Source organism: Microtus oregoni, unplaced genomic scaffold, assembly GCF_018167655.1.
Source record: "Microtus oregoni isolate MIOR12 unplaced genomic scaffold, Mior012 000020F_ref0000438, whole genome shotgun sequence".
Classification (NCBI taxonomy): domain Eukaryota; kingdom Metazoa; phylum Chordata; class Mammalia; order Rodentia; family Cricetidae; genus Microtus; species Microtus oregoni.
In genome coordinates this window covers 27,852,571-27,880,527 of record NW_024543079.1, presented here as the reverse complement: position 1 = coordinate 27,880,527, position 27,957 = coordinate 27,852,571, and the positions used below count along the sequence as shown (strand labels likewise).

At 38.0% G+C, this 27,957-nt stretch overlaps 2 protein-coding genes across 4 annotated transcripts in view; one reads left to right on the top strand and one right to left on the bottom strand.

Moving 5' to 3' along the window:
• Nucleotides 1-23,624, bottom strand: part of Esf1 (ESF1 nucleolar pre-rRNA processing protein homolog) — a 44,502-nt gene extending 20,878 nt beyond the window's left edge. The window contains exons 1-9 of the mRNA XM_041670449.1: nt 23,557-23,624; nt 21,537-22,217; nt 18,749-19,080; nt 14,870-14,983; nt 14,229-14,329; nt 13,324-13,476; nt 12,236-12,350; nt 11,389-11,536; nt 5,974-6,132 (exon numbers count right to left, since the gene is read on the bottom strand). Coding sequence (XP_041526383.1) covers nt 5,974-6,132; nt 11,389-11,536; nt 12,236-12,350; nt 13,324-13,476; nt 14,229-14,329; nt 14,870-14,983; nt 18,749-19,080; nt 21,537-22,176 — 1,762 coding nt within the window. The 5' untranslated portion in view covers nt 22,177-22,217; nt 23,557-23,624. The remainder of the gene's footprint in view (nt 1-5,973; nt 6,133-11,388; nt 11,537-12,235; nt 12,351-13,323; nt 13,477-14,228; nt 14,330-14,869; nt 14,984-18,748; nt 19,081-21,536; nt 22,218-23,556) is intronic.
• A 154-nt stretch (nt 23,625-23,778) lies between these two features.
• Nucleotides 23,779-27,957, top strand: part of Ndufaf5 (NADH:ubiquinone oxidoreductase complex assembly factor 5) — a 33,004-nt gene continuing 28,825 nt past the window's right edge. For all 3 annotated transcript variants that reach the window (XR_005976055.1, XM_041670895.1, XM_041670894.1), the window contains exons 1-2: nt 23,779-24,031; nt 27,117-27,157. Coding sequence is in view for 2 of the 3 variants with exons in the window: in XM_041670895.1 (XP_041526829.1) it covers nt 23,813-24,031; nt 27,117-27,157 (260 nt within the window). In the remaining variant the exon portion in view is untranslated. The remainder of the gene's footprint in view (nt 24,032-27,116; nt 27,158-27,957) is intronic.

The window sequence follows — 27,957 nt, the reverse complement described above, 5'->3', positions numbered from 1 at the left end:
ACTGAAAAACAACTTCATTTTACTGCTTTTAGTTTTGTACAAATTGGTTTAAAAAATCTTTATGCATATATTCATGGACTAATAAATTAAAGATATCAATAATACCACAACTAAGGGTAAAGTTCCTTCTAAAGTGAGCCATGAATGCAGATGATTCAAGATGACAATAATAATTTAACAAGCATAACCTATCCAGAATGATTTTGGCAGTTTCTGTGCATATAAAAACTCATAAATATTTCTATAAAATCTACAAGAATATACATTCCTTCTGACCTTATCCACACAAAATATTTGAAAAGTCTTCAAAGGACAGAGTATGAATGATTTAAAATAACTCAACTAGATACTATTACAGGCTTTGTTTATAAAAACAAAATGCATGTTTTAAGAATTTTCATATAGGTCAAAACTGCCACTTTTTTTTCTTTTACCTAATTAAGGGCTTAGGATTTACTGGGAGTATTTATGAACACTTAACATATCAATCTCTTAAAATTCTTGTGTGTGTTAAAAATTAGACTATGTAGCACTCAATTCCAAACACTTAAAAAATGTTAGCAACCACATCACTAACACCAAAACTCCAATGTGGAATCCATTCTGGGTCCTAGGTTTTATAGAGGAAAACCACCAGTCACGTCCTGATGAGCACTGCCATCAAGGCACCTCTTTAAAACAGCGGATTACTCCTGAAGGCATGAGGACAAGGAAGGATACATTTACCCACATGACAAGTGTCAAAGGGACACTAGGTCCAGATTAGTGACCAGTGAGGGTCCTACAGCACACATCTTATAAACGGCTATAGAATAAGGAAGCAAGAGAAAGGAAAAGTGACCCAAGTCTGTTCCGTCCAACTGACTGGGAGCAACACATGGAATTGGAGAGGAAAATAAAAACTAGTTGCTGTAACAACAGCAAATAGCTAAAGCTGTCAGTCAGTCAGAGTCAACAAATGTTGCACTCAACACTATTAGAATCCTGTTACATTTACCATGTGAAAACAAGAGTTAAGAGAATACTAAGTCTAAGAAAGATGCCCAGACTGGGAATTTCTGCACACATAACTAATTGTGCATCTCCCCAAACATTTAATAAATACCCACGAAAGATGTGGCCTAAGTACTCACTGAATAGGTGCTACTTTTTGTTGTTATTGCCTAAAGTAAATAAATGCTTTATGTTTGTCTAGAATTTCAGTTATTTGTCTAACTCTTCTAAATCCCCTTCCAGTCACCCTTAAAACAATGACGGCTTCCACTTTCAAGGGCATTAATTTTACTACACATCAAGCAGTCCTCAATGCCTGCTTCTTAAAGTTCAGTGTCCTAAAACACTGACTTCAAATACAAGACATGTGGGCCTCATTAGGGAGCTATTGTTTCTTGTATTTCTCTCAAGTTTATCTGTATGTTTTCTTTGCCTCTCAAGCAGTTTGTAAGCATAGTAACATAATACCAAGATATCCTCATATTAGCAGACTGACATCTGGTCAAGTCTGGGAACTTACAGCAAAGAATGAGAAATTATATGGACTATTGTTACTTTTATACATTTATAGGCCAGGTAGGAAATGAATGAAATCTTTTACATGAATGCCTAAGGTACAAAGAAAAAAATTCCTGAGTCAAGTCTCAAAAAGAAAAGCTCAAATAGAAATATTAAACCAGTTCAGAAGCAGGAAGTTTTCCTTGGGGATACAAACTAAGCTAATATGGTCTAGTATGGATCTGGGGTCGTTATGGGCTGCTAGCCAAGGAGGCAGGGGACGTTTGGAGTCTGATCATAGTGGGAGGTCCCAGGATCCTTAAATGTGCCCCCAGTAGATGGTGAGCCTCCCCCTACAGTTCAGGGGGAGTAAAAATACAGTTCCCCTCAGAGACTCTGTAACCACAGCCCACAAACCCATGGACTTGTGGTTGGAAGTCACACTACTTGTGTGGTCCTAAATACACCAACTTAAAAATTTGATAGGTCTTGGATTAGAAATGCCTCCAGGCACCTGACAAACACTCTCTAAAAGTAGACCTTCTGATACAGAGTTCCTGTAAGAAGAGAAAGATCCGAGACAGGAAGATTCTAATTAAAATTCCCTACGAGCTAAAGAAAGTAGAAATAAAAACCAGTAAGACAGAACCACGGACTATGGATTTGAAAACTGAGATCACAAAATACAAATCAGCACTTAAAAAAGCAAAAGAGGAAATTAAAAAAAAAAGATTTTCAAACAGATGAGACAAGTTTATAGGAAAAAAGAAAAAAGCAACTCCCAGAGATAAACATCAAGTCAGTGTCTAAGTTAAAATACATATATATTACAGAGAGAATTAATGAAATAAAAGCAGAACTAAAGAAATTACCCAGCAAGTCGTGTAGATCCAAAGGCACAGAAGCCAAGAGTTATCAGACATACACCAAACATGATTTCTATAAGAGAAATCAGAGAAGAAGAAAACTTAGGACTTTAAGAGGAAAATGGCAGAGTAATTTTCAGTTGATGAGAGATATTATTCAGGACTACGGTATTCAATTAATTACAGGCAAGAGTTAAAAATAAGCAAAACAACCATACCATACTAAAGTCTAATATGGCAAAGAGGGTAAACACACTTTAAAAGCCAGGAACCCAATATAGCACTTTCTGAACTGGCTTCCTCAACACACATACATTTTCTTCTTCCGGGAAGGGGGTAAGATGTAGACTGACCTGGCCTATCCACAACAGCAGGTGCTCTCCCTGCTCTAACCTGCAACACTCACAGTCTCACCAGCATAGTTAGCTCTGAGGACAGACCATCAGAAACTCTATCTTTTCTTTTTCATGATTCATTTTGGTTATCACAAAAACATCAATATACATAAAATAAAAATAAATAAAAATCTTTTAAAAAATCCAAAAAACTAACCCAACAAGAGGGAAATCATATCTGGTACTAGAAACCTAGGCAACTACATAGGGCTAGTGAATCATGTATCTTAGGAGAACCTAAGCCAGCAGAATCCCTAACTATATTCTGAATATTAGTCATTATACCTACAAATAAGTGTAGTCCTCACCTCTCATCAAGGAAATTTCTTGTTGCAACACATGGAGGCCATCACAGAAAACCACAACCAATCAAAATGCAGTTGCAGAGCCTAGTTCCAAAGGATACATCTACAGTACAACTCCCAGGCCTAAGGAGCAAAGGATCATTGTGGAAGAGGGACAGAAAGGCTGTTAACTGCCAGAGGAATTGGGATTTACTGCGACACTATGCCTCCTAGGAATGTCAGAAGCTATATCTAGAAAGTCTTATCAATAGGACCACCTAAACAAGGATGACATCAATGCTCACAAGGCGTAAGTTCACAAAGAAAGTACAGGCAATTAAAGAACGCTAAGAGCAGTAGAAATAGTTCTCCCCAAGGAAAAGCACACAAATTGGTTATATAAAACTAAATGGTCAGCCCTGAAGAAAACATACACATACTAGTAACATTCTACTGAATGAACAGACTGTATTTTTGTATTTAAAAATTATGCACACACATACACACTCACATTTATGCAACAACAATTGATGTGAAAACAGGACATGAATTTGAAAGAGAGCAAGGCAGCATATATGGGCTTGGAAGGAGGAAGGGATGAGGAAAGTTATGTAACTGTATTATAATCTCAAGAAATAAAAAAAAAAATTAAAAATCTTAAAAAACCCAAACCTAGGTCTTATTATAAACACTAGAAAAATATAAAACTATAAGTGAAACAGAAACAAAATGTAATATAACCAGCATAGAAAGCATCCCTAGTTTTTACTTTAATATTATTAAGGAAGAAAATTGTCTTTCAATAATCCAGGAAACCGAGAAAGTGACTAGCAACGCTATAGAGAAAATGGGCTAGGAACACTTTTAGATAACTTGAGCAGCTTCTCATTTTAAAATTATTTTTTTATTAAACTTACCATTAAATTTTATTTATTAAGTTATTTATTTTTATGCATGTGTGTGTGCTTGCAACACATTTAGGCAAAAGCCCCTGGAGGACAGAAGAGGGTGTCAAGGCCACAGGAACTGGAGTTACAGAAAGTTGTGAGCCATCACATGGGTGTTGAAAACCAAACCCAGGTCCTCTGTAAGAAGCGTAAGTGCTCTTAACTGCTGAACCATCTCTCTCTAGCTCCTGCTTCTCTTTTTAATTATACAGTTCACAAATGATTCAAATGATATTTACACAGTATTCAGTTTATTACCTTACAAAGCTTCCTTAGCCAACCCGTTAAGTGGATGAGTCAAGGTTGATTAAGCTTTAAAATTCTAAGCACCTAACAGCTGTGAGAATCTGTAGTTACCATATAAACTTTCTTTTCCATCATCACACTAGGAGGCAAACTGCAAATCTTTTAGCTCATGTTTAAGCTCAGGTTTCCATTTGATGCTCTCCTCTCAACTCACTCCCCTTTTTATTTTCAGCCCAAGGCTAGCTGTTTTGGGTATGGCATTTGGAGAGTTTCTTTGGGTTTGTGGTTCTAAAGATCAAACTTGGGAACTCATTCAAGTTAGACAAGTACTCAGCCACTGAGTTACACCCCATCCTTTAACTACCCTACAACCCCACTGTGGCACTAGGGACTTAACCCAGGGTCTTGCTAGACAACTACGCTATTACTGAGTCATATCCCTGGACTTCAACTCAAAATTTAAAACAGCTGGCTTTTAAAAAAGTTATGAGCAAAAACCATTTTGTGAATATATTTCAAATAATGAATACATTGGCAATAAATGGAAATAAAGAAATAGCCAAAAATAAATACTGAACAGGTTTTAAGATGTTTGAAAATGAAATGTTTGGATAAGGGATACTAACAAAATGAATGCACAACTGATTCGAAACATTTTGTTTCTGAATAAAGAATGAATAATTCAATAGTCATATATGCTTGTCCCTGCTTCTTGTGTACGCTTCCCAGTGGAAGACATGAAAAGTACAGAGATCAAAGAAAGACAGGGAAAAGGACAAGGCTAAAGAGCAGACACTAGAATAAAATGGGAACACTCAGGCCCAAGACAGGAAGAAAGGGGAACTCTCTGGCTGGGGGAGATAGAGTGCTCTTGCTGATGCTTCTCTGGACCCCATTCCTCCTTCTCAAGAGTAAGGATCACAGGGGCTGGAGAGATGGCTCAGTGGTTAAGAGCATTGCCTGCCCTTCAGAGAGTCCTGAGTTTAGTTCCCAGCAACCAGATGGTAGCTCACAACCATCTGTAATGAGATCTGGTGCCCCCTTCTGGCCCGCAGGCATACATGCAGACAGAATACTGAGACTACTGTATACATAATAAATAAATAAACTTAAAAAAAAAAAAGAGTAAGGATCACAATTCCAAGTGTCTCTAACAAGAAAGGCCTATGACACTTACAGCTTTACCACTGGTGTAGTCTTTAGAAGGAATCACAAGTTCACGTCGGACAAAATCCCATCACTGAGACAGCCCTATCCCTAACCACGAAGAGATTTGCAATTGGCACCTACTAGGAAAGGGAAAAATCAGCCTTCTGTAATGGAACGACACTGGGCATATCAACCACATGCTAGTGTAGGCCCCATGCTCAGAAGTAGTAGGCCAATATAAAACAGATGCCTTTTTGTTTTCTTTTGTGTGTGTGTTTGTGTATGCATTTTGTCATTTTGGGTTTTTTTTTTATCTTATATATTTTCTTTTTAGTTTGTTTTGATTTTTATCTTTTTTAAAATATTTTTTTTCTTTCCTTTTTCTGAAAAAGAACATGATGTTGAGTGGGTAGGGAGACCTTGGGAAGAGTAGGGAGAAGGGAAAGAATATAATCAAAATATGAGAAAATTTAGGATAAAAATGGAAAAAGAACATAAAACATTAATTATGAGGTGAATTAAATACCATTTCCTTACCAAAACATTTTTGAAAAACAGAACTTTTAAAAAACTTTTACTTAAAATCAGATCTCACCTGGAACCCACTTGATCTCCATTTCCATATCATTTTCTTTTCCTTTTTTCTCCTTTTCTTTAATAACTTGCAAGAGCTCTCTATATTTAGCAATTTGTTCTTCATCATCCTTCTGATATTTCTTTGTTTTCCCATCTTCGACACTGACTCCATCCTCACCTAAATAAAACAAAATTAATCTTATTTAAAAAAAGAGAAATACGTATTTTCCAACTTTAGTGTTTAGGTCTCTTGGCCTCTTCAGGATACAGCTAAAAAAGTGTTGTCAAAGAAACCCTGCAACCACAGAACATAAAATCAGTCTTCAACTTGTGAAAATGAAAAGGACTTCAGTCTTGTACTCAATAAGACCCAGAGGCAGTGAAGTTAGTCATAGCATTGTAGAGTACTACACAACATTCCCTTCTGTGTAAACTGCAAGAGCATTAAGAGTGACATCTCAGTCCCCTCTTTGTCATTTGCCTTTAGCACAGTGGCTTTAAAAAGGCTCTGTTCAGCAGAAGGAGCCTGAGTGTTGCTGGATTGAGCCCGACAGATGGGCTGAGCTTCTCAGGCCGCACAGAGCAGCTAAGGAAGTCATTTAGAGCACAAACCTGAGACTACGAAGTCCTTTCCATTTGACTGTGAATAAGCACATTTACTCTTAGACTGTTGCTCAACAACCAATGATAAAGACAAAAACACTAGGAGCTAATTCAACTACTTTCACCATGTGGAAAGACAACTAATATTTCTGAATTCTAGTTTCATAAAAATTAAAATGTGAAGAAACAGTCATGGTAAAATTCATGGGTAACAAACATCAGAGAAAAATCAAACCATAAAGTTTGTTTTTCTACAGTTTCATTGCAAATTCTTCAAGTCAGTAACATAAATTAGAAATCTGGGTTTTAATATAAAACACACAAACTTATCAAATTCATTAAACATCACCAGCGGAGGAAAGTTTGGAAGTGAAACAGTGACGTTCCTGTCTTTGTAACCTCTGGTCACCAAAACTGTGATATACGCACGCAGCAGTGCTAACACCTTGCTTTTACATCTTCAAAAAGATTATTTTCAAAAGGAAAACAAAAAGTTGACTAAGTAAACATTTAAAAGTTACTTTTCTTTCTAAGCGAATGAACGGCTGTGGGCTTTCTTTCCATCATCCTAACACACTTTCATATTTTCACTCCAACAGCTGAAGCTCATATTTTGCTGTTTGTGCCACAATAATAATGGTGGATGGAAATTTGTCATGTATTCAATGGATAAAACATGAGGAACACATTAACAAAATGGCAATGTATTTCATTCTATTAAAAACTTACTTCTGAAAACATAACTAGAAGCAAGCTCCTTCCAGGTTGGAATTTTAGAGGTGAGTCTCTGATGCTCACTTTAAATTGATTTTCTCCAGTACTAAAACTGTACTTTCTGAAGCTCTAGAGTGTGGGTAATTCATGCAGCTCTGTTTTCCTAACTCAAGGACATTTTATGAGCACCTTAACAGTACATAACATTTAAAAAAACTAAATTCAAACAGTGAGCTACTCTTATAGACAACTATCAGGAACATTTAGTGTCCAAATTTACTAGTCAGAGGCACTAAGTTACAGATTAAAGTAGGTTTGTAATCAATTTAAATACTGAAGAAAAAGGATGCTTTTGGAAAAACAATTAGTATATTTCAAAGTGAAAGATATTAATGTCTAGTTTTAAGGGTTAAAACTAAAATAGCTGATATAAAATACTATGCTAAATACTTTATAGACATCATTTCAGTCTATGAACCAGGTATCATTATAATTCTTGTTTCACAGCTACAGAAGGAAGGAACCAGGTGCTAAGAAAACTTGACTTTGTTTTCACTGAGCTTAAGTCAAGTTCTGAAACCAGCAGGGTCTAAGTTTGGCTTATTTCCTATTTTACAATACTGACGGTTGAACACTGGTTTTTATGAAGCTTAGCACTCTGCCATTGAGTTATATCTCCAACAGAGTCCAAGATATTAAATATATTGGAAAAGTAATGCTTATCAGAAAAGCACAAAATGTCCACATAGGCAAATAAATGTACCTTTTCCATGCCTATGGGAGACGAAGAGACTTCATCCTTCTTATTTATGGCGGAAAGGTTATAAAGGTCTGTGAGAAGGGTATGCTATAGACATTAAGAAATATAACATTCAGATTCATGAAAAAGATTAAGAAGCACCAGTCACCAAGACCCTAAAATGTAATATCCAATAAGTACCACAGCAAATTATGTAAGCTCTTTATTAAGCTTTCATTACATTTATTTATTGTGTGTATGTATGTACCAAGAGAACTTTTAGGAGTTGTCCTCTCCTTCTGCTATGTGGGTGGGTTCCAGGGATCACACTCAGGAGCCATTGAACCATCTCACTAGCCTGAAAACTATTCATTTTCAAAAGCTAAGAATTTTTAAAGAATTACATAATTTTATTAACAGAAGCTATTAAACACAATTTTCTTTACCTTACATTAATACTGTAAAACAGTATTTTATGGCAAACTTCTAAGGATAAAGAACTACTTTCAGTGACATGAAAACAAACAACAGATCATTCAGAATCTAAGACAGTCAAGGCTTAATAACCCTATGTTTAAACTAGAAAAGTATCTATTCTTTCATATGCCTTTATAGAAATAATACACTATGTAAAAGGAAAATGTTAAACTGCTAGGCGGTGGTGGTGCACATCTTTAAGCCAGCAATGGAAGGCAGAGGCAGGCAGATCTGTCAGTTTAAGGCCAACCTGGTCTACAAGACGAGTTCCAGGATAGCCAGAGCTGCACAGTGAAACCCCATCTCAAAAAACAAACAAACAAAAAAAAAACAAACAAAAATAACAAAAAAGAAAAATGTTAAACTATAAATTATATTCTTTCTTGTTGATTTAAAATATTTATACTTACGTTTAACATTTCTGGTTTTTCATTTTCTGTCAGCACCAAACTCATAATTTTTACTGTTTAGTAATTCTATTAGATGAGAATAGCAAAGATGTAACAGCAGATACTATCAGTCTTTCTCTGTCTCTGTCTCTCTTGGTTTTTCAAGACAGGGTTTCCCTGTAACAGCTCTGGGTGTCCTGGAACTTGCTTTGTAGACCAGGCTGGCCTCGAACTCACAGAGATCCACCAGCCTTGTCTCTGCCTCCCTAGTACTGGATGAAAGGCGTGTGCCACCACCACCCAGCTAGATAAGTATTTTTAAAATCTTTCTAAAAATTTCAAAGGGATTACAAAATGAAATTGAAGCTTGAAAGAATTGAAAAGTTAATGAAGAATTACTATGTCAAAATCAAAAATAGAGAATGGACTATCATAAGGATTATCCAAGTGTTTTAAGATCTACATTATTTCTGAGAACTTCCCATTGACTGATCTATAGCTGTGAACTCAATGGAAGACTATTAAGAATACAAAGGACACAAGTGAAAATTCACAGGAGGAGGAAGTTAAACTAATCCTCTGGAATTAAGCAGAGGTCCAGAGGGAGTACCAGACAAATATCAAACTTAAAAGACTGAACTACCAAAAAGTGCATTGTTGTCTTGACAAATAGGCACAGAGGAATTCTAGAAGTAAAATAGATAATAACCAGGATAAAGAATTAAGTGGGGGGGCTGGAGAGATGGCTCAGCGGTTAAGAGCACTGACTGCTCTTCCAGAGGACCCGGGTTCGATTCCCAGCACCCACATGGCAGCTAACAACTGTCTGAAAATGCAGTTCCATGAGATCTGACACCTTCACACCAACAAACATAATAAAGTTAAGTAAATAAATAAAAAAAGTTTTTTTTTTTTTAAAAAAAAGAATTAAGTGGGTAGGTATACTGCTGAAATGACACTCTCAATACACACACACACACACACACACACACACACACACACTCTAAATGAAGTACCGGGGAAAATGTAAGAGAACAGAAATGTCTTAGGGATTTATCTCAGTAGTAGAGTGCTTGCCTAGTACACATAAAGCCCCAAATCAAAAACATCTAAAGAGAGAAGATACAATGGAAAGATTTAATGCATATTTAAATAGAGTTCTAGAAGGGCAGGAGAAAAATCAAATGACTGAGAACATCAATACTGAAAAAAAAGATATCACTGTGAATTGAATGGACCCAAAAAAACCCCAAATTCAACATCCATCCATCCACCCACCCACCCACACATACACCCATATAAATCTACTCTTAGAATAAAGAAAATCTCCAGACAACCTTCATAAACACCAATCAAATCAGAAGTCAGAGGGGTGTTATTATCAGTGTGGGTTCAGAGAAGCCTTTGCGAATTCAATTTTAGAATCCTTTGCAAGCAAAAGCAAAATTTTCTGGCATTTTCAGACAAAACAAACATCAAGAGAGTTTTGACAGTAGCTAGTTCTTAGTAAAGGTATTTCTTTTTTTTTTTTTAAATATTTATTTATTATGTATACAATATTATTTCTGTGTGTATGTCTACAGGCCAGAAGAGGGCACCAGACCCCATTACAGATGGTTGTGAGCCACCATGTGGTTGCTGGGAATTGAACTCAGGACCTTTGGAAGAACAGGCAATGCTCTTAACCTCTGAGCCATCTCTCCAGCCCTAGTAAAGGTATTTCTTAATGAATACTTAAAGCTGAAGGAAAGAGATTTAGAAAAAAAAAAAGAGCAATGGAAGCCAGGGAAATGTAAAATAAGAGCAGTATAAGATAGTGTTACATAAAAAAGCACAAAAGTTATTTAGGATCATTAGAGTGGGGTTGGGAATGGATCTCAGTCAGCAGAGGCCTTGCCTAGCATTTACAACAACCCGAGCTCAGTTCCCAGCACTGCAAAAACTGAATGTGATAGGCTATGCCTATAAATGAATCACAGACCTTAGGAAGCAGAGGTAGGAGGATCTTTGTAATCTGTGACTTCAATGTGAGCCTAGTCTACACAGAGAGATCATTTCAAAACTAAATAAGGTGTTGGAGAAACATAACAGCATTTTATATATTTATAAGTCTAACAGGTTAGGCACTTTTATTATGTTAGAGCTTAAATAAATTTTGTGGCTATAGAAAATTAGCCTGGCAAAGTATTTAGGATTTAAAAACATTTTTATTTATTCTAACTATTACTGTATATGTGTATGCACATGTAAGTAGGTGGACATAACTATACCAAAGCATGCATGTGGTGGCCAGCTCTCCTCTATCATAGGTTCTGGGGATCACAGTCAGGTCATTAGGTGTGCACAAGTGCTTTCATCCAACGAGAATCTTGCTGATCCTTCAAACATGTATCTATGCATATACATGCTTATAATTCTATGCATATAAGTATGCTATACAGTTTGGAGATCTTTTTAAGTTTTGCCAAAGACATAGTTCCATTAATCACCCCGTAAAAGAATTAGCAAGTACCTTGTGGTGCTTCTTCCTCTTCTTCTTCATCCTCACTAGAGGAAGCTAAGTAGGCCTGGAAGTCCATGTCCAAAAGCTCCTCCTTTTTAAACTTTCTGTTAAGTGTTGTGATTCTTTCATGATCAGTCTCATCCCAAGTGATCTCCACCTTGAACCAAAGAGTGAAAATAAAACAACAAACAAAAGCACAAAGGTAAACTAATACTAAAGCACATTGTTAACTCTGGGGTTTTACTATAATTTGTAACTAATCAAATACCAGAATACCCTTCCACAGCAAGGAGCAAGCAGATATGACACCAGCTTTCTTGGAAGAGTACAATCGTCTGGGATTAAAGGTGTGCGCCACCACCAACCGGCCAGCAATCTACTTCTTAGTAATATGAAAACTAGTAGTACTGAATTAGTCTATTTCCTTTGATGACAAAACTTTTAAAATCACATCTGCAGAAAAATGTACTCCTATTTCAAATGGTCAATAATTCTGTGTAGCTCTCATTTGTGGTAAAGTTATGTCCTTCCTATTCCCTAGGAATTTAATAACTGACACAAAGCCTATTAAAAGAATATAAGATAAAACGCAGGGCTTCCAAATGTGCTAGACAAATTCTCTACTACTGAAATACATTTTCAGGTCTTAAGAATTTAGTTTAAAGTATATGGATAAATAGAGGGAAAATAACAAGAGTCTAGCTACACATTTAATTTTGTTTTTATACAGGGTTTCATGTATCGCAGGCTGACTCTTGAGCTCCTGGTACCCTTGTCCAACTTCCCAAGTGCTGGGATTACAGCCATGTGCTACCATGTTTGGCCCATCTATACACTTTTAAGAGTTAAGAAATACCGTTGATGTTCCCATTGCAGCGGATGTGAAATATTTTGGTTTATATGCTGTTAGATCAACTTCTGAGGCCACATCCTTGGGCTCATCATCAAAAGTAATATCATCTGGTATAAACCTAAAAAAAAGTAAAATCTATCTAAAAAAACTGTAGTGATTATTAGAGTTATAGATTTTCTATTCATTAGTGATAGTTTATATAGTTTATACACTACATAATAGTTTCCATACAGCACAAATATAAAAATTTCTAAAAGGTTAGAAACAACCTTGGCATATCTCTGAAATTTGTAAACTATATATCTAAAATATCATTATATTTGAGAGAATTTTATATATAGAGAGACTGCATTAAGAACTAGTTAATATAAGCTATCTTCCAAAGACCCAGATGCAATAACACAGTCATTCACTCATTTTAGAGTTCAAAGATCAAATAGAATTACTACTAGGTAAGTAGTCTCAATATGGAGTACCATAATCAGGAAAATTCACTAAAAATAAAGAAAGTTTAAGGCTGATTAAGAATAATCTCAGTCAAAGCCTTCATTTCACAAGTAATTAATCTTTACATGTAAATCAGTCAAGATGACTAATTTTAGGCATCAAGCTAGGGAATGTGGGATGAAAAGTAAATAATCTATGATTATTATAATCAGGCTTTTATAATTTACACAGGAGATTCTTCTCACACATATATAAAATGCACTGCTATATAATGTATCAAGAACTACTGGGAGAGGTGGTAGAGACACGGCTTAGCAGGTACGAGCACCTGTTGGTTCATGCAGAGGATCTAGGTTTGAATCCTGGCACCTCCTACCTGGTGGCTCATAACCATCTGCAACTTCAATTTCAGGGGATCTCAGCACATGAAGTAAAAATAAATAGATCTTAAAAATATTTTTGAAGGAATTATTATTTCAAGGACATAAATAATGAAATGGTTCATAAATTACTTTTCCTTCATTATATTAGCTTTTTCTTGTACATTTTCTAGAATGTAAGAAAGTACTACTCATTCAAATATTTTACTACATATGATCTTGCTATATTGTAAGATTCATCTGTTAAGACATGAATTGAGTTACCTTAGGTCTATAAAAGAACAACTGCTTTCAAATTCCAGGCCATCACAATCTTCATAAATCTTACTTGCTGTTTCAGGAGAATCACAATCCACTACTGCATAATAATATTTCAATCGTTTGAACTGATAGTCTCTCAGCTTCTCTCTAGAGGCCCTAATGGGGAAAAATAAGTTGAACATATGTATACAAAAACACAGAAACTTCTCCATTAAAAGGTCAGAAAACAACTTTTTCAAGAGTTAGTGTTCTCTTTCTACCATGTGGGTGGATTCTGGGGGTTGAATTCAGGTCCTTAGGTTGTCAGACTAGACGACAAGTACTTTTACCCATTGAGCTATCTCGCTGGCCAAGACCTGAACTTTATAAGCTTAATTTTACTTAACTATACTCTGTTCCTTGAAGGTCTTCCTCTGCCACTTTTGTTACCATCCAGGTAACCAACATTTTTATTAAGTGCACATGTAGCTCCACCTAGTGGTTTAAAACTACTTCAGTCGTTTTCTATAACATAAAACCATTTTTTAAAAATTTTTTTTATTTTTTGGTTTTTCGAGACAGGGTTTCGCTGTGGCTTTGGAGCCTGTCCTGGAACTAGCTCTGTAGACCAGGCTGGTCTCGAACTCACAGAGATCCGATAAAACCATTTTTTATTCCTTTATTTTTCTATTTAACACTCAAAAAATATAATATGAAGGTAAAAACAAAACTAATTCATAGCAATGAAGATAATTATGAACTTTTTTCTCAAATACGGCAATCATCATTTCCAAGCATACACACAAAATGCTGGCATAATGTGCCGTCAACTATAATCAGTCATCAAGTTGTCTGAATCCTAAGTGTTAGTCTGAGTGAAGTACACGACTTTACTAGAGTTAGTTTTATATTCTGGAGTGACGCAGTACCAGTCTTTTTCGGGGGCATCCTCAGGAATACTCAATAACTCTACTGGTCCTTGAATTTGCTCTTCTTTCATCCTCTCCTTTCCAAACTCCGAAGGATATATCTGAACACAAAAAAATAGGGCTGATATAATTCATACATTCTTTTATATATAATATGAAGAGCTGTCAAGGCTAAGGCATCAAGAATCATGATTCAGCTCAATAAAAACAACTCACTTCAAACTCCCTGCAAAAAAGAAAACTCATTTCTAACTACATAAAGATAAAGGATATTGAAGAATTTTCTTTAGTAATTTTAGCCAGAATATAATAAATGGGGATAAAAACAAAGCATAATAAACACCTGCACTCTGTCCCTAGAACCCATGTCGAATGGAAATAACCTACTTTTGAAAGGGATCCTCTAACTCCCATCACACATCTGTGCATACACACAAAACTAAAATATAAAGCAAAAAATAGTAATTTGCTTCCCCCCTTTAAATACCTGTTACATCAGTTTTATACTTAAATGTATGACAATTTCCAGATTAATAAAATATTTTTTTGAAGAGGAAAATTAAGTCAGTTTAATTAGAAACAAAGTCAGATTTAAGTTAAAACACCTAAAAATATTTACTTTAAATGAAATCAATTCTCACCTTTACAGAAAATACAACTCCTCCTTTGGGCTTAAAAGAATTGAACAGAGCCAGCAAATCTTTTGCCTTTAATCTATCCCAGTCCATGTTGCAAACTGCTAGTCGGCGTGTAATCTGAGAACATTAAAGTATTATTAATTATTATAGAATCTGGACTTTTTTGTGACACAGTCTCACTAAGTAGTCCAGGGCTGTCCTGGAATTCACTATACAGTCTAGGGTGGCCTTTAACTCACAGAGATCCACCTGCTTCTGCCTCCCAAGGGCTGGGATCTGTATCATTTTCAATGCTTGAAATCAGAAAGATAAACAATGTAGTATAGTCTTTCTCAGCACCTGTTATTTAACTGATTTAACATGCTGAGAGAGCTTAATGTGAGGCAAACAATAGTAGAACCACAAGAGATAAGCATTATCTATAAATTGATTTTTAGAGTTCTTTTTTTTTTTTTAGATCTATTTATTTATTATGTATACAGTATTCTCAGTGCTCTGCCTGCAGGCCAGAAGAGGGCACCAGATCTCATTACAGATGGTTATGAGTCACCATGTGGTTGCTGGGAATTGAACTCAGGACCTTTGGAAGGGCAGGCGGTGCTCTTAACCACTGAGCCATCTCTCCAGCCCCCGACTTTTAGAGTTCTTGAACCAGGATGTGATCACAAACTGATGTTTTAACCAAAACGGTGTTAAAGATAGGGAGTAAGGAAATGGGTTACCACAAAGCATGTACTTCTGGTGCAATAAGAACATAAATACAAACTGCTAGCACAAACAAGCATAAAGCTTTTGTGTACTTTAAATTACTTGTGTAGAAATTCTTGTTGAGCACAATGACACATACTTTAAACCCCAGCATTCCAGAGAGGCAGAAGGACCACTGAAAGCTCAAGGCCAGCGAAGTATTTGTAGAAAGGTTCTGTCCTAAAAGGCCTTTGATAAATATCAACACAAATTCAAGATAAAATTTCTAAACAAACTAGGAATAGGAGGAACATTTCTCAACATAATAAAGTCTATATAAGACAAATATATACCTAGCATTATACTAAATAGGGAAAAATAAAGAGCATTTCCTCTAAAATCAGGAAGGAGATAACAGTGTCCAGTTTCTCTACTCTGATTCAAAACAGTACTTAAGCCAGAGGTTCCCAACCTGTGAGTCACTACCCCTTTGGCAACTCTCTATTTCTAAAAATATTTATATTATGATTCATAATAGTAGCAAAACTATAGTTATGAAGTTGCAATGAAAATAACTTTACGGTTGGGGGGTCATCACAACATGAGGAACTTATTAAAGTGTCGCAGTACTAGGAAAGTTGAAAACCACTGACTTAAGGGATACATACAGGAAAGGAAGAGATCAAACAACCCCATTTTCAACACGATCACACACTTAAAATTTTAAAAGACTCTACCTGGAAATTCTTAGACCTTCCACCTTATCTCTTACAATGTTCTTCCAGACTTGGAGGGTGTGAGGGTACATGCATGCAGGAGAATCCCTCAGGCTCGCTGACCAGCCAGTTCAGCTTGATCAGTGAGCTTTGGCTCCAGTGACAGACTCTGACTTAGAAATAAGGTGGAGCTGGAAAGGGTGGCGCATAGCCTTTAATCCAGTACTTGGGAGATAGAGGCAGGAATCTCTATGAATTAAAGGCTAGCTTGGTTCTCAGAATGAGTTCCAGGATAGACAAGGATGTTAACCTTGGTCTCAAAAACAAAAAATAATAAACAACAACAACAAAAAAAATCCACCTAGAACCAAACCAAACCAACCAAAGAAGGTAGAGAATAATTGAGCAAGAAGGTCTATATACCCACACATACAACACAAATGAAATAAAAAAGGAAAAAAAAGGAAATTATGACCTTTGTAGAAAAAGGAATGATATTAAAAACTGTTAAATGAGATATACCAGTCTCAGAAAACAAATACTTCGTTTTCTTTTTTGCTGGGTTTTAAAATTTTTGCTATATGTGTTTGCACACTTACGTGCAGAAGTCAGAGGTCGACACTATTGTGTCTTCTTCAATCACTCTACGTGTTTTTATTATATTACTGTTATTATTGGTAGTGTAGTGTTAGTGTGTTGGTAGTGTTAGTGTAGTGTATTGGTGGCGGTAGTGTAGTGTAGTGGTATTGTAGTGTTAGTGTAATGTTAGTGTAGTGTAGTGGTAGTGTTAGTGTAGTGGCAGTATAGTGTAGTGTTACTGTAACGTTAGTGTAGTGGTAGTGTTAGTTTAGTGGTAGTGTATTGGTAGTGGTATTGTAGTGTTAGTGTAATGTTAGTGTAGTGTAGTGGTAGTGTGTTGGCAGTGTATTGGTAGTGCTAGTGTAGTGGTAGTGTATTTGTAGTGGTATTGTAGTGTTAGGGTAATGTTAGTGTAATGTTAGTGTAGTGTAGTGTTAGTGTGTTGGTCGTGTTAGTGTAGTGTATTGGTAGTGTTAGTGTAATGGTGGTGGTAGTAGTAGTAGCAGCAGTATTTTTAAAGACAGGTTTCACTATGTATCTCTGGCTGCCCTGAAACTATGTAGACCAGGCTGGCCTTAAACTCATAGAGATTCACCTGCCTCTGCCTCCCAAGTGCTGGGATTAAATTGTGTGCCACTACACCTGGTCTCTCACCAAATCTGGAGCTTACTGGTTGGTTAGATTGGTTGGCAATGAGCTTTAGGATCCTACTACTTTTGTTTCACTGAAACTCAAGTCCTTATGTTTGTATAGCAAGCACTTTATGGATGGAACCATCTCCCCACTCTGCTAAATCCAGATTTAAATTTGTGTGTATATACATCAAGAAATTACAAAGGGTCCATAATAGTAGAGGGAGAGATGGAAGCTGGAGAAGAGAGAATGAAGGAATACATGGTATATAAAAACAGAAGAGGGAACTATTTGGGGTGAGGAAAGGGATGGGCAATGAGCAAGAGCAGGGCAGGAAGGATGCAGAGGGCAGGATGGAAGGAAGATGGGCAGGAACAAAGTATACTGGCATAAATGTACGAAAAGACCACAGCAAAGTATATTACTTTTCATTCTATCTTTTTTTTTTTTTTTTTTTTGGTTTTTCGAGACAGGGTTTCTCTGTGGTTTTGGAGCCTGTCCTGGAACTAGCTCTTGTAGACCAGGCTGGTCTCGAACTCACAAAGATCCTCCTGCCTCTGCCTCCCAAGTGTTGGGATTAAAGGCGTGCGCCACCACCGCCCGGCTTTTCATTCTATCTTTAAGCAACAAAAACAAAAGATAAAAGGATGGAAAAGAACTTTCCCATTTCATGTGCTTGGACATGCATCTAATCTATATACACTAGCTCCATTTCAAGGTGTTTACTCTTTCTAATGTTGGGACTGAACTTAGAGCCTTGCACATGCTAGGTAAGCACTGTAAAACTGAGTTCATCTCCAGTCCTTAAAACAAAATCTTAAATCATCATTGATACCACCAGGGTCTAGAGATGTGATTCACTGGTAGTATCCTACCTGGCAGACAGGAGACCCTGGGTTCAATCAACAACAAACAAGTCCTACATTTTACCAGTAAAACTTTTATCACTTAATGCTTTCTTTTGTTTAGTTTTCTTTTCTGAAAAGAGATAGGGTTTTACTGACCAGCTTATAATCCAAGTTAGCTTAGAACTCACTATGCATTCCAGGCTACTCTTAAGTTTACAACAATTTTCCTGCTTCCTAAGTGATGCTACTACAGGTGAGCGCCACCATGCTCTTCTTTATTCAGCCTAGAAATGGTCAAGAATTCCATCACTGAATTAGATAGATGTCCAGTTCCTTCCTACTTAATTAAATAACATCAACCAATAACCCATAAAAGCTAACTGCCCTGTTATTCATAAATAATTTACTGAAAATGTTACCTCATCAGCCCGAGGAGCATCTTTATCTAATTCTCTCCAAGCATGTTCAAAACCAGGTTCTTCTGGAAATAGATCTGCAAAATCGTCTTCATCTTCAGAACTAGTTTCTATATTTCCTTTACCCCTTGCCAGATCAGGACCACTGTCACTTTCATCCTCCTCCTCACTGTCTTCCTCCTCCTCCTCTTCTTCCTCCTCTTCATCATCATCAGCTGAAGTTCTATCATCACTTGTGACTTCATCTTCAGAGTCCTCATCACTTCCTATTTCACTAGCACTGTCTGAATCTTCTTCCAGGGCATCTTTGTCTCTTGCCAGAACGACTGGAAGCACTACAGCATATTGGGGGAGGGAGAAAGGAGACGTGTATACTGAATTAAGTTAAATCCAAATAATTGATATTAGATCCAGTATAACTCCTACAAAACAAAAGGAACATATTTTAGTTGAGTTCTGGATATTTGAATTCAAAGAGTCTTCAATGTTAACAGCAGCGTGCTTGCCTAGCATGCCCAAAGCACTAGGTTTGATCCTTGAAATGAAACAAAGCACCTTTGAGTCACATAGCAGAAAACATCAATAGAGCTGTTTACTCTAAGAAATATGCTAAGTAAAGTGTGAGCTGGTGATTAAATTTATAACTCATTCATACATAACTGACAAAACTTGCATTATGAATGAAATTACCAAACAGCAATGGTAACTAAAAATTTTCTGCTAACATTTTATAAGTGTTAGCTAACCACATACCAAGATATTTTGTTTAAAATAGGATCTCATTTTTCTTTCACACCTCTGAAGGAGTTCGTACTTTACTTCTGAATACAATCACCTCTGCATGTGTGAGTATCTTATGTACTGCTTTTAAGCTGGTATTTCTGTTTCTGCTTACTCAAAAGGCTTTAAGTTTGGAGAATGAAAAGTAAATTTTAAAACTTAAGGTAAAAAGTGAAATTTGTTCTTAATTCTATGTTTTTATAATATTGATTCATTAATCCAATATTTATTGCCTACATTGAACTAAAAGAAAGCAAAGAGAAAGTTTATATGCTCTCAAGTCCTTAATTACTAATCAACGAATCATTTATAGTTAATGCACTAGATTGAGGGAGTTAGAGAGATGGTTCAGTGGTTATGACCATGTAGAAAATCTGGTTTGGTTCCCAACACCCACATGGTGGTTCACAGCCATCTGTAACTCCAATTCCAAGGGATCCAATGCCCTCTTCTTTGACCTCCATAGTACATATACATACATACAGAACAACTTCAAAAACTATTTTTGTTTGCATATCTGTGCATGATATGCTTATGCATGGGGGGGGAGGAGGGACATATGTCATATGTGGAGGCCAGCACAATTTTGTGCAGTTAGTTCTCTACTTCCTCCTTTACATGGATACTGAAGACCAGGTTGCAGGGCTTGAGCAGCAAGCACCTTTACCTGCTGAGCCATCTTGCCTGTTTTTAATTTAAAACAGGGTCTTATTTAGTCCACACTAGCCTCAAAACCACTATAAAGCTGAGGATGGCCTAGAACTGATCCTTGTGACTCATCTTAACAATTGTCAGGATTACAGGCATTATCAGCATGCCAGGACACAGGAAGTTATTTAAAGTAAGAAGATTTTGCAGAATACAGGGAGGTATTTAAAGTACGATTTTGCAGATACTGTTTGGCTGAAAACTACTAAAGTCTTTAAGATTTTACTGTCTAACAGAATAGGACCACTGATCTACATACATCCAATCCAAATTTGCTCAACAACTTCTTTGGTCCTCAAACTTAATCCCAACTGCTACCACCCCCAAAACCCAATACAAAAAATAAACAAATAATGCATCTCTTATGAATTTTTTCTTTGATTATATTTTGATTAGTCACTTTTGACATTTTTTAATCTCACTTATGGCCCTTGCTGCTACAATATTTTGTATTACAGGTTTGACATTTCTACTTTTGCTCTATGCTGTCCAATGTGGAAGGTAACAGTCAAAAGAGACAATTTAGTATTTGAAATATGACTCTTTCAATTTGAGATTAATACTAAACAAGACTATAAAAGTACAACTTTGTTATCATTAATTACATAGAAATGAAATTTTGATTTACTGGATATAAATAAATAAAATTATTTCATCTCTTTATTTTTCCTTTTTAATACCACTATTAGGAAATACTATTACAATGTATTTGTAGTGGATGGTGCCAGTAGACCAGGGTCATCATACACAGTTAAGCAGGCTGTTATCTGCCTAAAAGCATCTACAAGAGGGAAAGAAGAGCTAAGACCAAATCTAATCTCCATTCAAGTCATACACTCTGCAGATGCTGCGCTTGCTCAAGGGAAATCAACACGCTGCTTCAGTCAAAATTGTCATCCTCTCACCAAACTATGAACCCCAGAGCACTGTGTCTGTATGGTCACAGGATATGCCGTTTTCTAAATGAAATAGACTCGCGATAACCCTAAGGAGGGGACCATGCCTTACAGTAGTTGTCACGTAGCTGAATGAACTAAATGAAGAGTACCCAATTCTACTTACCTTCTTCCTATGTAACAACATATAGGAGCTCTCAGCAATGTTCACTAGAACCAGCATCACTTACCCAAGCTTTCCTGCTTGTCTTCTGGTATCAAAACAAGAAGAAATCATTGCATATTGTTTCTTTCATGGTTATATATTTTAAAATAAAACACTCGTCTGTTCTCATCATACTACAAAATAATTATTGTTTATGTTTTTTAAAGAGTGTAATACAGAAGAATCAGTACTCCAAACCAACCTGATTGCTTTTCTCTTTTGGCCTTAGAACAAGTAATTGTTGGAGATTTCACGATTTCAGGGGTACTGGAATCTTTGGTCCTTGGTTTTCCTTTGGGCAAAGAATTTGTACTGTGGTCGGTGATGTTCCTTTTCTTTTTTGTATCTTGTGGAAATTCTTCACTATCCTTTTTGGGACTTATTTCTAAATTTACCCTTTGAGATTTACACACGTTTTTCATTTTTTGAATTCTTTCAGAATTATCTAAATTATTTTTGTTTATAGGATCCTTCTGATCAACTTTTTTGGTTTCTTTCTTTTTCTCCTCAATCAGCATTTTTGACTTCACTTCCTTTTCCGTCTGTTTCTTTTTCTGCTTTACTTTCTTTTGGTCCAGCACTTTGCTTTCTTCATCAGAGAGATCAGAATCAGAGTCTGACAGGTCATAGAAGCGTTTCAGGTCTTCCGTTGTGCTGTGGGTGATAGGGCGCCCTCTTTTGTCAACAGCATAGTTCAATTTAAACTTTTTGTCATGAAACATGGCTCGAAATCTCTTGTCAATTTTGACTTTTCGTTCCTTCTCTGGCATTTCCCAAAATCTGGGATCCTTTGAAACCCGCCTAAACCGCTGGTCATTCATTATTTCTTGTTTGGATGACATTTTTACGGTCTTACTGAAGAAATATCCAGAAAAACCAAACACTGGAAAATAAAATAAATATTACAATGATAAATGGTTAACACCATTAAAATATAAGAAAAAAACTACATTTGTTCACCGTGTTCTCTCTCTCTCTCTCCCCAAATTAAGACAGCTTAAACTTAATTTCAGCTACCCAACCTATTCTGGGTCAAACATAAAAAAAAGAAAAACATAGTAAAATATAATCCTTACATTACAGCTTACTTGAAATGAATTTAAGACAAAGCAAACAGAATCCTAGGGTAATGTTTAGTAGCTGATTGCCTTCATTATTTCTGTATTTCTAGGCTGTATTTGTCATCAATTAAAAGATTAGTAGGGCACGGAGTCACATACATGTAAAGCCAGGGTACTGAAGGCAGAGACATGATTATCAGTTTGAGGCTAGACCTTATATAGTTACAGAGGGAACCGGTGGTCAGCCTGGGCTACACAGTGAGACTGTTTCAAGAAACCAAAGCCTGACATTTGGGAGAAGGCCTAGTCAACGAAGTGCTTCTTGCTTAAGTGTGACACGGATTTGATCCTCTAGAAAAAAGAAAAAAGCTGGACAGTGGTGGCCCACGCCTTTAATCCCAGCACTTGGGAGGCAGAGGCAGCAGGGGGATCTCAGTTCGAGGCCAGCCTGGTCTACAGAGTGAGTTACAGGACAGGCAGGGGGCTACACAAAGAAACCCTGCCTGGAAAAATCAAGAACCCACCCCTCCCCCGCAAAAAAACAATAACTAACCAACCAAACAAACAAAAAATGCACACATTAAAAACCCTGCATGCCTATAATCCTACAGCTGGTGGCTGGGGTGGGCAGAGGCAGGAGGAGGTCATCCAACTTAGCTTATTTGAGGAGCTTCAGGTTCCAATGAGAGCTCCTATCTCAAAAAATAAGGTGGAGAGCAATTAAGGCAGCCGCCTCCTTTGGCACCCATAAGCAAGCACCCTCCCAAACATATGAGCACACAAGGGCATGGACATGTGGCCTGGTGTGACCAACTGTATATGCAACAGAGAGAGAGAAAAACAAAATAAGATTCTCCAATCTCAGCTGGTCTCATTTGTTTTTTATACTCTGGTTCCATTCTCTTTTGTTAATCTTCATATTCTCAACTGGGCTGCTGTACTTCAAAACCCTTTACATTCTAACGGGAAAAACATAAAACGTCACGGATGCGCTGATAAATTCCTCTCATCCCTCCAGTCCACTCCTCCTCTGGCCTGGGAGCTCCAAGCTAGCTGGTTCAGGAACCATCCTGCCGCTTCACAAACTTTCGGGGAAAGTTCCTAGGCTGAGGTCGCTCGAGAGCAGCCCTGAAAGGGACCAACAACGGGCGCACTACTCACAAACCCCAAGGAGATCCCGTCGGAGACCCACGCAGCTCCTCACTCGTCTTTTCGGATCCCGGTCTGAGTTCACATGGAGCGCACACCTATAATCCTTTGCGTGACGCTCACCCGTAACGGCAGGCGAGCTAGGCCAAACTACTTCAACTTTGCCTTTTTCCTCTTGGAACAATTTTGTGTCGTTGTGCTAGCCGTACTCCCACCAGCGCATGCGCACAATAGAAAACTATGCCCTGCTGTGGCCCCGTGGCCGGAGATGCTGCGACCGGTCTTGCTTTGGCGGCTAACGCGGCTCCGGGGCCCGGCGGTCTCCGCAGGGAACGGTGGTCGCAGGGAGGTAGCTTCCGGTGTTCCTCCTTCGGGCAGCACCTCGCCCAGAGCCCTAAACATCTTCGACAGGGAATTGAAGAGGAAGCAGAAAAACTGGGCAGCTCGACAGCCTGAGCCCATGAAATTTGACTACCTGAAGGAGGAGGTGAGACCGCGGGACAGCGACGGAGGGAGGCGCGGAGCCCGGCACGGCAGGCAGACCCACCCGGCCCTGTGACCTTGAGAAGAAGCTTCACCTTTCCAGGCCTTTGTATTCTTAAAGTCCGGGGCTCGGGTAGTGTGCACGGCACGGCAGTCACTCATTCGCTTAGCAAGTACTGCTTCTGCTTGAGTTCCAGGGCAAAGCAATAACCTCCTCCCGCCCCCAAACACACACACTCCAGACCCCCGCTTTTGTAGGATAGCATTAAGGAGAGAGCGCGAGACACACGTAGACATGGTATGTAATTTCAGCCAAATGAGGTGAAGAAGAAGTGAAATAGCCTGATTGATGGCACGGATGGTCAAGAGCGGCTGCTGTGGAGAAAGATGTGAGAAATCAGTCGAGCTGAGATGGGAGATAGGACGAGTCACCTAGGAAAAGGAAGAAATAAGTCCCGAACTCCTGAGGCGGAAAGGCCCTGTAGGGGCCTTTCAACAAGCACCTCTTTCTGTTCAAGAAAAGCACCCGGATTACAGCCCGACTGAAGCCGCGTGAATGCAGAACTAGAATATATTCAGTAAAGTATATGAAGGGAAAAGACTTCGATGTACCTAACCCTTGCCCATCACCCTCTCAAAACAAAAACAACTATATTCCGAGTTCTCAAATAGTAATCACAGCTCCAGAATGTTTATAAGAGGCTGAGTGAAGTGTGTGAAGGAATAGTAGACTTCAACGCCAGATGTCACTAGCCCAGTGCAGTGTGGTACTTGCCATTCAGCTTTCTTTTCTTCCTTTCTTTCTTTCTTTCGTTCTTTCTATTTATTTATTTATTTATAGGCAGGGTTTCTTTGTAGCTTTGGAGCCTGTTCTGGAACTAGCTCTTGTAGACCAGGCTGTCCTCGAATTCACAGAGATCCGCCTGCCTCTGCCTCCCGTGCTGGGATTAAAGGCGTGCACCACCACCACCCGGACGAATTTCTTTTATATTGTGCTGGGAGAGCTGGTCAACTGTATTTTTCCAGACTTGATGTTCACTAATTTGCAAAAGTTACTAAAGGGACAAAAAAAGCAGTTAATGTAGATCGGGTGAGTGTGGTAACACACGTCTGTGATCCTGGCATTCAGGAGGCTGAAGCTGGGGATTAGAGGGTTGTTATGAGTTCAAAGCCAGCCTGGGTGTCCTTTCTCAGACAAAGCAAAAACATAGTTAATTCATTTAGAAGCTACTACACAAAGTTTGTACTAAGTTTTTATTAAGTGATCATTTATATACTGATTTATAATCCTGAGCCAAGGTGAATAATTTTTAATTTAATGTATTTCATGCCAATGTCTGTGAACACTAACATTTCAGTTGTTGTTAGGAAAAATCCCAAGACGAGCCGCTCCGCCGGCGCAAAGAAATCCAATTAGACCATGTTTTATTAAATGCAACACTTTCTATTGGCCTAGAGCTTGGCAGGGGAACCGGGGAGCATATGTAAAACCCAGGACCATGTCTTCCTCTTCTGGGCTCCCACTTAAATACCCTGTGGGAGGGGTCAGGACCTGGCATGCTCTGGGATTTGGAGTCCAGACCAATGCAAACTCTCAGGCCAGGAGGCTGGGATGGATGCCAGGGACTGGGGTGATGCTCTCAATTTAACATTACAGTTGTCTTGGTCTTAGTTGGGGTTTCTATTGTGATAAAACACTATGATCAAAAACAACTTGAGGAAGAAAGGATTTATCTTACAACTCCCAAGTTACACTTCATTTCTGAGGGAAGTCAGGCCAGGAACCTGGAGGCAGGAACTGAAACAAAGGCTATGAAATCATGCTCCTTGCTGGCTTGCTCCTCATGCCTTGCTTATCCTGCTTTCTTATACCATCCAGGGCCACCTGCCCTAGGGGCGGCACGACCCAGGATGAACTGGATCTTCCCACATCCATCAGTAATCAAGAAAGTGCCCTACAACCTGGCCTATAGGCTGCTCTTATGGAAACATTTTCTCAACTAAGATTTCCCTCTTTCATGTGGCCTTTTTGGCCCACACTTAGAATTCCAGCATTCAGGAGGCAGAGGTAGGCGATCTCTGTGAGTTTGAGGCCAGCCTGGTCTACAAAACGAGTTCCAGGACAGCCAAGGCTACACAGAGATATCCTGCCTTGAGAAACCAAAGGGATTGGGGGGAAGAAGGAAAGAAAGAATTCTCTCTTCCAGGTATGTCTGGATTTGTGTTGAGCTGACAAAAAAACCAATCAGGATAATGTTTCTTTCCTTTTCATTCTTATCTTGCATCACATGGAATACAAAGGCCAAGTATGTATACCATTTTTTAAGATTATTTAGAGCAAGTTTTTTTTTTTAATATTGTTTTTAAGATTTATTTATTTATTTATTTAGTTAGTTTACAGTGGTCTGTCTGCATGTGTGCCTGCAGGCCAGAAGAGGGCACCAGATCTCATTACAGATGGTTGTGAGCCACCATGTGGTTGCTGGGAATTGAACTCAGGACCTCTGGAAGAACAATCAGTGCTCTTAACCTCTGAGCCATCTCTCCAGCCCCCCCCCCCTTTTTTTTTGAGGCAGAATCTCTCTGGTTGTCCTGGAATTCACTATGTAATATAGACCAGTCTGGCCTCAAACTCACAAGAGATCCACCTGTCTCAGCGTCCTCGTCCTTATGTTGTTTTTGTGGTTTTGAGACAAGGGTCTTTATAGTATTTGCTAGCTTGGAACTCAACATGTCACCATTTATTACAGACCACTCAGATTTGTGGCAATCCTCCTGCCTCAGCCTCCTGACTGCTAGGTCTATAAACATATATAGACATATATAGCTGCCACACTTAGCAGATTATTTAATCTTGATTTTATTAAATTGGCTCTAAAGTAATTTGCTTCACTTTGTTTCCAGGGATATGTTTTATAATATTTTATCTATATCCAGTATTTGTAAAGAAAGTTGCTGTAGGAAAATAGAAAATGGGATTACAAAGTACTTTTCATTTTGAAATGTAAGTTGACTCTTAGGTTTAAAAAAAGAATGTTCTCTGTTAAACCTTCTCTGTGTATTTAACCCACTGATTTGAAATCTTTCAGGTTGGCAGTCGGATTGCAGACCGTGTGTATGACATAGCCAGGTAGGAGATGATGTTATAATGAGATGCAGTCCCTCTTTTTCTCTCTCTCTCCCCGCTTGTCTTTCCTCTTAGTTTCTCTGTCTCTCTTTCCCTGAACAGCATCTTGCTCTAACCCCTAGGCCTGGCCTTGACCTGAGCATCTGGGAATACAGACGTGCTCCACTACTCCTGGTGAGCAACAAAGTCTGTCCTTGAGTGGAGACTTGAAACTAAATGATGAGAACTTGATATGTGAGAATTTTATTACCAGAATTGGCGATATAAATAACTCTAAACATCTTCTTTCCTTTTCAGATGCTTGGGATAGGGTCTCACGATGTAGCCCAGGCTTGCTGGCTTCCAGCTCATGGCACTCCTCTTGCCTCTGCCTCCTGAGTGCTGAGATGATGAGTATGCATGGCCCCACCTGGCTGTCTTTTTTCTTGTCTGGGAAAGCAAATGACATTTTCTTCATTGTTATTTTCTTTTTTAAAAAATAGTATGGATGTAAAACTTTTGCCTTTCTTCAAGCCTGAATGGCTGATCTCTTTGGTTTAGACCAAATTTAGTAATAGAGAGATTGCTCAAATATAGAACTAAAATGTTGACTACATGTGAAATCTTAAGATTTATTAAACCTACATATAGGTTTTACTGAAATGAGCAATAGAATCTTTTGCCATTTGAGTGAGGGAGAAAGTGTAGCTAGATTTGTTTCCCAGTTTATGTCGGTAAGGCCTTGCCCATTTTATCTTATACATTGCTAATGGTAGTACAGATTTTATGACGATTCTCTGGGGAATGACTTGAGAAAGAACACT